The sequence below is a fragment of the Plectropomus leopardus genome, chromosome 4 (genome assembly GCF_026936395.1).
Source record: "Plectropomus leopardus strain MGB_pleo_1.0 chromosome 4, ASM2693639v1, whole genome shotgun sequence".
Classification (NCBI taxonomy): Eukaryota; Metazoa; Chordata; class Actinopteri; order Perciformes; family Serranidae; genus Plectropomus; species Plectropomus leopardus.
This window is the reverse complement of record NC_142179.1, coordinates 13,624,937-13,635,083: the sequence shown is the minus strand read 5'-3', so window position 1 is coordinate 13,635,083 and position 10,147 is coordinate 13,624,937. Positions and strand designations below refer to the sequence as shown.

Below are 10,147 nucleotides of genomic sequence, written 5' to 3'. Positions count from 1 at the left end.
CACTGTGGAGACTGCCCCTCGTAACGCGGAAGTGGAAGTTGTTGGGAGTTCACCCTGATGTCAGTGTTGCTTTTGTAACCACTGTACTGCTGTTTGTGTCCAGAAACTGAGGATAATAACTCACAGGGATGTCTTTGTCTTTCGACGGAAGAGTTGTGCTCGTCACCGGGGCTGGAGGAGGTAAAATAGCCGTGCAAACACAACTGAACGTTAGCTATGCTCTCATCGATGCTAACTGTAACTCAACTGTTTTGCAACGTTATCACCGAGTACTAACCTGCTAGTTGCAGAGATTTAGTAAGTATTTGAGCCAAATTATGAAGGCAGCTAATGTACGAGTCTTTCTGTTGTTTCTGTTGCATTAGCTGCCAACAGTTAAACTCGGTGTCTGACTAGTTACTAACTGGCGAAACAATCGCAAAGTCCTCAAAGTAAACAATGCTACACCACGGTATCCTCAATTTTTTAAATACATATGTCATAATAATATCCAAAATATACTGCATTAATTTGACTGGCGACAAAACGTTGCAGCTTTTCTTGCGAATAACACAGGGAGCAAAGTCCATGTAACGCAATGGCTTATAATCAAGCCTGTAAAAGTGTGTGAAAGGGCACATGCAACAACTGTTGATGGGTTTTTTTTTATTCTGTACTATGATTAGTCTTTTTACTCATATGTCTTTCTCTCCGCAGGTCTTGGCAGGGAATATGCACTGGCTTTTGCTGCAAGAGGTGCCTCAGTTGTAGGTAAATAAAGGATTTTGATTCTGAGCCTCACGTTTTTTTAGGTCAGGTATTGTGGATAAACTGTGGTTGCCAGGCTTTGATACTATCTGAAAAACATGCTAAAAGTGAACCCTCATACCCTCTTTTGATCTTTTCTTTGCCTTTGGAGAAACAGTTGTCAGGGTGTATGTCGACATTTGTCTCAGCATGTTTCCAGATGTTTTTCCTGACATCAGTTTCATTTTTAATGAATCAAGTTTTTACAGTGGTGGATGAAGTACCTGAACGCCATACTACAGTAAAAGTAAAGATATCTTCCCAGAATATGATACTGGAAGTCACCCGTTAGAATATTACTCGAAAAGTCTTGAAGTATCTGATATTTACTGTACCTAAGTGATTTTATGATGTAAAATGTACTTATGTATTGGAGGAAAAAGTATAAGTAAATGCGGATGATACAAAAAAGTGGTCAGAATTTTGAGATGTATGAAGTCTGTTTGTTCGTAACATTTGAACATAAAAATAGAGCGTACTTTACTCCTGAAGAAAAACAAGGTCTTCTTTTTCAACTTAAAAGGATTTAAAGAACAAAATCCAGTTTTGCCTTCCCTCTAAATCCTTGATTTGTCCATCTGTCCCTTCTTCCCACATTTCTTCAACCCTTCCTTCCCTATTTTGTAATTATTAAGATGCTTATGGGAAATGTAGTTGAGTAAAAGTGAAAGTTGACACAAATATAAAAACTTAGGTAATGTACACAGACTCCCAAAAAATACTTAAACTCTATAATTAAGTATTATTACTTTATTAGAAACCATCACAGCTTCTTTGGTAATGTCATTAACTTGTTATTTTTTACTGGTGATGTAATATAACAAAGTAAAAAAAAAAAATTAACACTAACTCAAATATGGCTTTCAGGTACTTCATCCAACACTGGTTTTTACCAAAGGATCCTACAGTGCTTGTTGTTTACTACATATACAGAAAAGCAGCAGCAGTGATCTTGTATGAGGGTCTTATAAATAGTCAAAACATCACGTACACATTGGTTCGAGAAGCAGGAAGGAGTGCCGCCACAGAAGCAAAGCAATGCACTGCTGTGGATGGGAGCGGCAACAAAATGTATGTTAGCTCCTGAATAAAATCCAAAACATTTTAGGTGTACAGTATATTGGGAATATTTTCACTGCTTTAACTTGCAACAGACTTCCAACAGAGAAGCCTTTTCGTTTATATATTTTTCATTTCTTTTATTTGTTTTCCACATCTGACCTGTTCTGCAGCTTACTGCCAGAGCTATGGTATACATGTGTTGTATAATGATTTTATTTTATCTTATATGTATATATGCGTGTGTATGTATGTATATGTATGTATGTTTTTGTGTGTTTGTATGAGACTATCCAGTATGTGTTTATATACACGTTTCTCATAATCGGTTTTAAATCTTAGCACTCTTGTATGTAAAGCACTATGTATGAGAGGTGCTATATAAATAATATTAATAATTATTTTCATTAATGGCTTCAGTTCCCCATCTATGCTTTTGTCAAAGCAACCAGACTCCATTGAGAAAAGCAGTAATTCAAAATTGTTTAATAAAGGAGCTGCTATACTTTCACTGCCTTGATCGGTTAATCTGTTTGTGTTTCTTTGTGACTTCGGGGGATCTGAACTAACCCCTTTAAATGCCAAAATCACACAATACAACATTAGACCAGCAGCTCCTGTGTTCAGTGATTTAAAATGACTGTTTCTCTCAGTTTCTTAAGTTCACCTTCAGAAATCTTTGTCTAACAACAAGGTAAAGCGGTTAAAATACTGTAAATATAGTTTTCAGTTAAACCGACATTGATTTTTTTCAGGTGAGACTTTTTAGGTGGCTAAAATGTGTCTACTGTAGGAAATGCACTGACTGTGACTAAGTAGCCCATACAGCCCTACTTCAGATGATCCAAACTATCCCTTCAATGAATGTGACGTGATGAAGAGTAAGACCCTGCATGGCTCACTGTCAGAGATGAGTGTGTGTGTGTGTGTGTAGAGGTGTCCTGGTTTTGATGTCAGTGGTGACGCTTTAACCACACTGGTATTAGCACAGATACTGATCTTAAGTGGGTTGGGTATCAGCCGTGACATGGCCAAGCCACAATAATTAAAGTCATTAATTTAAGATCAAAGTGAAATTAAATACAATGTCAGGATGAAAATACATTGTTTCTGCTACCAGTTACCATTATTCAGTCACAGAGGGCTGCTGCAGACTCAGTTCTCAGTGCTTCCCTCATCTAATGTTCACTTATTTAAGAAAATAGCCCCAATGAATGTCTGTCAGCTCAGATCTCAGATAACCTGAGTTGAAATTATTACTAGGAGATAAAGTAGAGTTGGTGCATCCTTAGATTTAAGTGATCTAGGAGTTTGATTATAAATCAAATTGAGTCTTGTCATAGATGAATGTGCATTGCATTGACTTTCATAGTAATTATATTGTTTAGGTTAGGATGTTATTTATTTATTTATTTACACCATTGCAGATTTTAAGATAAACTTTTGCCCTCCCCAAAATAATAGCTTTCCCTGCTGCCTGGACCAAACATGCCCTTGAACTCTGACAAGGAATCAGCTTAGCTACACTCTTCTCCTAACCTAATCACTCGTGGAGAATTGCAGAACTCACCCCATTATTGCTAATCTTTTTCTTCTTGTTGTAATAAAGTGAATGACCTTGGGACAGACACTAAAGGGGGTGGAAAGAGTTCTGCAGCTGCTGATAAGGTGGTGGAGGAGATAAGAGCGAAGGGAGGCAAAGCCGTGGCAAACTATGGTGAGAAGTGTAGACTCTTGTCTTAAGTCTTCCCCTTTTTTTATCTTCTCTTTTCTTCTCTTAATCATGTCCTCGATCTTTTTTGTCTTGCTTACCTTGTAGAATTAAGCTTATGTAACGGTAGACTCAAAAACAACATTGATATCTGTCAGTGGGACTAGCATACTGATGAAGCTGTTAGTGAGTAATGAAGACAAATCGTCACCTTAGAATTATAAGGTTCCTTTTGACAATTTTGAAAAAATTTTGTTATTCATATATTCATAATCTTTGACAACTTGTTTAAATTACATAAGGTTTTTCTGTTTAGTTATATGCATTTTTAACATCTTCATCAAAAAAAAGCAAAAAGGTTTAAATCATTATACTAATTGGAGTGGAAAATTTTGAAGCTTAATATCTCAAAATAGCTCAGAAAGCAGATAAAACTTTATAATTCAATGGTGTTGATATGTATCCCCCCTCCCATCTTTGTTCACCGTGCATGTACAAGAAAAACTAGTTTTAAGGAACAAAACAACACCTAGATGAATGCAATTTATATGCAGCACATGGCAATTATTTTGTGCAAATGTAACACATATGTTGGCTGACTTTTTATCCATATTTTATCAAGCTTTGATGTCCATCAATCAATCACAGTGTTTCTTTGAAAAGGTGACTCATCATGCATCATTGCACAACATATTGAGCATGTGAGAGAGGCTATCTGTTTTCAAAAGGACAGAATGAAATGTTCTCATAAACCTGTCTCCCCGTCAGTAATATTATGGTAACACTAACTCTGCACATTGTAGCTATAAACCTAAATGCAACCAGGAACAATATAGCAATGAATCAGGTCCATAACTGAAGCTAAATTAAAAGGAACAAATGCATAGATACAGTCCTCTGGAAACCACAGTGTGAAAAAATAATTTAAAAATGATCACTTATCAAATGCAAAAAATGTAAAAGAAAAAGGTTTGATGACCTTCTCTGTCGTGCGCATACAGACTCTGTTGAAGATGGAGAAAAATTGATTCAGTCAGCACTGGATGCATTTGGAAGAATAGGTGAGTAATGTCTTTATATGGATACTTATCTCAAGTATTGGACATTTAATTATCTAAATTAAGTCATTGTTAATAATGTTTTACTGCTATTTTAAATTATTATTGAACTGAATCTGGTAAAATATCTTTTCTTACAGATGTTGTTGTAAACAATGCTGGGTAAGTCATTTCACATTTTGATTCACACCATCACTTTTTAAACTGGCTATTTGATTGTATTTATAATAATAATAGGAGTATGGTCCATTTTCTCATTTTAAAGACAACCTTAAAGGGACAGTAGTCCTAGTCTTATTTGTCAGTCTAGATTATTAGATCACTATTTATCAATCTAATTGCAAAGTGTTGGAGATATCGGCCCTTGAGATGTCTGCCTTCTCTCGAATATGATGAAATTAAATGGCACTCAGCTTGTGGTGCTAAAAGCACCAAAAATACATTAGAAACTCTCATTGACAATGTCTCTTTGTAGAAATCATGGACCGGTTTCTCAAGATAATCCAAAGGCTGTGTTGTGAGCAGTTTCATGTTGGAAGTCTTTTCTGGGTGCAGTTCATAGAACGAAGAAAGTTCCTACATGAAACTTTTCACAACAACTTCTGTGGATTATCTTGAGTAACTAAGTCATGATTTCCGAAAAGAGACATTGCTGTTGAGTTTTTTTACAAGTATTTTTAAGCACCTCAAGAGAAATGCCATGTAGTTCCATTTTATTAAAGAGAAGGCAGACATCTCCACGGCCAATTTCTCCAACACTTTGCAACTCACGCCAAAACAACCTAGATTGATAAATGGCACTACAGGTAAGAGGAAAACATGTGTTATTAGTTTCGGGATAAAGTGTCCCTTTTTAAGTTTTGTCACAAAGACAGAAAACACTAAAATCCAAAACTCTTTTCTTTGCCAAGGATCCTTCGTGACCGATCATTTCCCAGGACAAGTGATTTGGACTGGGGTAATTACATTATTTCAGATTTTTACGTTCACTTCTCTCTCATTACTCATACTTTCTATGGTGATCATCCCTTATTATCAAATTATTAACATTTGTTTGGCTCACAATGCCACCATGCTGTAGGTAGACAATTACATTTATTCTAACTCGTGTTTGCTGTAAAATCAAATCACGATTACTCAATTTATCTTTTAGGAACTTTATTTGTGTGAAAAGTCTGTGCATGTACAACACACACTTTAACTGGACAAAAGACAAACAAAATCTGATAACACTGTGTGGAGTGCATCTTAAATACTTTAAGATGTCCACTTTAAAAAGATTTAAAAATATCCATAAATAAGTAATAAATATGGGTCAAGCACCCCAGCAAGCTGAATCATTAATGAGTCTGATAGAAGTAGGAACAAAGCTTGACATGGCCGCTTGATCTTGAGTGGGAGTAACTTGTTTCTGCGGCCTGAGGGCAAGTGACTTTATTGGTTGTCTAGGTGGTGTTTCTAAGACTGCTTTTAGTCCTTTTGTTGTAGTCTGCTGTAGTTGCTACTTCGTGGTTCTTGATGCAGTCCAGTGATTTTGCTGCTCATCCTTTTGATTTTGTTGAGAGGACTGAGGTGGATGTTGCTCGAAACACCAAACAGGCTGTTATGTTGAAGGTGATGATGGATTCAATAAAGCGCCCGTAGTGAGACTGATTGGTGGACCTGGAGTTCACAAAGTTTGCTCAGAAAGAAGAGGCGTTGTTTACATTTGAAGAAGATGTTTTCACTGTTAGGTTTGAAAGTGAGTTTGTGGTCAAATGTGGTGCTGAGGTATTTGTATGCCTCCGCTTTCTCTCTGGCAATCTACCCTCGGGATGTTGAGCTGTCCACGACAGAAATCAATGACCAGCTCCTTGGTTTGGAGGTATTGAGGTCAAGGCAATTCCCCCTGCACCGCTCTGAGAACGTGTTCATCTCAGCCTGGAGCTGCCCCTCACAGTTAATGGTTTTCACAATGACTGTTGTCTGAGTATTTGATGTAGATTATGTCTGGATCCGAGCCTCTGCGGTTATCGGTGTACAGGGTGAAGAGCACAGGTGAAATTACAGAGCCATGTAGAGCTGAACTGTCCATTTATTCTGACCGCTCGTGAGTTCGTATTGCCTGGTGCTAAGTCCTCCTCATTCAGCAACAACACTTTAGTTACTGAAAAAATGTGATAAACTATGTCAAGTGACTCTTATACGCAATACTTTTTCATACAATGTTTAACCTTGTTGATTCATTCGAGGTCCATTTTGACTGTTTCCTGAGTTTTTTCTTACTTTTAGACTAGTCAACTCATTTGAGTTTAAACTTTTTTATTTTGTAGGGAAATTAGTCATAAGCAACATCCAAAATTTTCAGTGTTCCCAGCTAATTTATTTTTATTTGCACTGTTCTTTCTACTTCTATTGTAAATTTCTAAATTTCTTCTATTGTAAATTTTTAAATTTTTAAATTTCTATTTCATATTTCTTTTATATTTGCTAAACGTTAGGCATTCTGTGGACAGCAAAGTAAGAATTTCATTGTACAGGGAAACATGTTTCCATACTGTGCATATGACAATAAACACTTTGAATCTTTGAATCTTGAATCTTGAATCTAATCTATTGAAATGATTCACTCTGTGTGTTATTGTTGCATGCTCCTCATATGTGCAAGTGAATCAATATATACACACGTAGATGTTTACTTTTGCAGTTGCCATGTAACTACATAACTTCTTGGTTCTCATAGGTGACTGATTCTGTTTTTTACTTTCTTTAATCGGTGTTCTCTTTTTTTTTCCTTTTTTTGATCCATGTTTTATAATTACTTAAAGCCTTTTTTGAAACTTGGTATCCCACTGTTCAGATGCAGGATCAGATGTAGAATGACGTCCAAAAAAATATTGACTTTAAGCTGGATCCGATCCACAGTGTTTTCATGTGAAATAACAGAAGTGTGTGCTGTGTTTAGTGTGTCATTCCTCTTGCTCTCCATTTCAGACCTGATTCAAAGAGTTCACTTGAGAGGCTCCTTCTTGGTGACGCGAGCTGCCTGGAACCACATGAAAAACCAAAAGTTTGGCAGGTAAGGAGCACAGCTACAAACAGTTATTGAGGTGGATAAAGGTTGTGCCATGCTTGTATTACGTGGGTAGGATTTTCTTTTAGATCCAGCAAAGTTACTGTATCCTCAGCAGACAGACCTTTGCTGTACTGTATTTAAAAAAAAAATGTCAGCATGGCATGATATGCTGTTTGGTAAGACCTGATTCAGACGTCAGCGAAAGTGCCAAAGATACTCAAAATGGCTTTTATACGCCCCAGTTTTAAGTGGACTCTTGAGGATGTGCACTTGAAGTAATGAGTAATATAAAGCATGCCTGCCATCACATTATTATACATATTCTAACTCTGAATTTAGTCACTTGATACTCCTTAATATGTCTAGCTCCATTGGTTTCATAGTATGCAATGAAAAAATCTGCATACTAATAAAACCCCAAGACAGCAAATTTGATATGAATATGTAAATCACCAAAAAGTGAGGAAAATTACTTAATTTGGCTATGCAGCACTGCAGGTTAATCTCTGAACAGTTTGAGCACTATTTAAATCGATGACTCCACAAGAAGCGGCAAAGATGTCTGTGCAGGCTCATCTTATTCTCCCTAGTACAGTATAAAAAAATTCAAATATCCACCAGCCTGAAGTTGTAGAGTTGAGGATGTTTTGCCATTCAATCGAGATTCTTTACCTCTGGAGAAACGTCATGAATGACAAGCGAGACATCCACTGGATAATTTTTACTGAGGCAGCAAGGATGTATGCAGATATGCACTGGTCACCTTCCTGCTAATTCCTTCCAGCTAAATACATTAAAGGGGCAGTTCACGCCATAATCAAAAACACATATTTTTCCTCTTACCTGTAGTGCTATTTATCAATCTAGATCGTTATGGTGTGAGTCGCCGTTTGTTGAAGATATTGGTTGTATAGATGTCTGCCTTCTCTTGGATATGATGAAACTAGATGGCACTCGTCTTGTGGTGTTCAAAGCAACAAAAAATACATTTGAAAAGTTTTAACAGCAAAATCTCTTTCCAGAAATCATGACGCGGTAACTCAAGATAATCCACAGAGGTTGTTGTTAGCATATTTATGTGAGAAATATTATCTTTTTTTTTTTTTTATCAAATTACAACTGTCAGCTGTATTAGAGTGCAGAAGGAAGTGTGCACCTACTAAGCACAAAATGTAAAAATGAATGGCGTCCTTCTCAGCTGAGCTGTAACTTTAGCCAGCTCAGTGGTGCTAAGTGAGCTAACAGTCGGTGCAGGCTTCCCTCTGAGCAGTTATTAGAGTTCTGCACTACTAGTCTGATTTTCAAGACTCACTTCCAAATTGAAATTGCGATTTGCAATACCATATCTGCCCTGCTACCTGCACATGTGATTAACTAGTTCATCAACCCAACCCGCGGACACAAGAGTCATAGACCAACTCAAAACCGCAAATCCTACAAAAACCATATCAAATAATTTGGTGATTATTTTTGGGAATTTCATTCATTTGAAATTAAAAGAATCTACTTTTTTTCTACTTTTTTGTAACACAAGCCAAGTCCCATTTAGTCCCAATATGTTAGAGAGAAGACATACATCTCTACGGCTGATATCTCCAACACTCTGCAACTCACCTCCAAAACAATCCAAATAGCTGATTGAACTGGTGAACTGCCCCTTTAACAATTGCTGCATTCTGAATCTGAAGTGAACAATTGTGCTTCTCTTGCTATGAAAAGTAAAAATGTGTGCTCATTGTTGCAATCCTCAAAAGCTCTTTTACAGAGCAACTCTGAGGTTTGCATGTTTTGAATTTTAATTTTCGAAAGAAGGTCACACAGCCACTTTTGCTCCCATGTTACTCCAGGTAACAGACACCCTCCACATGTGCACATGTGTCCTACATGAATAGGAGCAGAGAGATTTTTCAGAAAGTTTCACTGCATTGAGCACAAGAGCAGCCTGTTGTTGAGTAGAGCAGAAAACAGTTGCAGATAATGAAGTTTGTTTTCTATCAAGTGTTTTGATTTTTAAAAAACTCTTATAATTATGATCATTTCAGAATTACGTGGGTTTTTTTCTAATATCCTCTGGGTTTGAGATCCAATCTTTGTGTGCAGTCGAGCTGAGCAAAAGTTAATTTTGTATTTAAAGGTAAAACCATAACTGAGGTTAAAAAAAGTAGAAAGGTTCATGGCATGACTGTCAGACAGAATGAGTGTAGAAACCATGTGAAAGCATGGAGCAGCACACAGACATAACCAGTCTCATTTGGTCTAAAATGCACAAATGTTTGCTTTTACATATATGGCAACATTTTAGCATACATGGTGCAACAATACTTAATAGTCAAAAAAGTTCCTTCTGTATGTGAACCATAGACGTAAACGTGAAAAAGTTATTGATTTGAGAAATACTTTATTAAAGCCTATACTCTGGTGGTCTCATTGTAGTTAACAGCACGAGTATGCTCGCTGCAGTTGTTGTATCATTGGCGC

At 36.7% G+C, this 10,147-nt stretch overlaps 1 protein-coding gene across 1 annotated transcript in view; it reads left to right on the top strand.

The window, feature by feature from the left end:
* The first annotated feature begins 10 nt into the window (after positions 1 to 10).
* The window catches only part of hsd17b4 (hydroxysteroid (17-beta) dehydrogenase 4), a 41,185-nt gene continuing 31,048 nt past the window's right edge, over positions 11 to 10,147 (top strand). Inside the window, exons 1-7 of the mRNA XM_042488131.2 lie at positions 11 to 180; positions 697 to 750; positions 3,455 to 3,562; positions 4,558 to 4,617; positions 4,755 to 4,776; positions 5,526 to 5,572; positions 7,588 to 7,672. Of these exons, the coding sequence (XP_042344065.1) occupies positions 129 to 180; positions 697 to 750; positions 3,455 to 3,562; positions 4,558 to 4,617; positions 4,755 to 4,776; positions 5,526 to 5,572; positions 7,588 to 7,672 (428 nt within the window). The 5' untranslated portion in view covers positions 11 to 128. The remainder of the gene's footprint in view (positions 181 to 696; positions 751 to 3,454; positions 3,563 to 4,557; positions 4,618 to 4,754; positions 4,777 to 5,525; positions 5,573 to 7,587; positions 7,673 to 10,147) is intronic.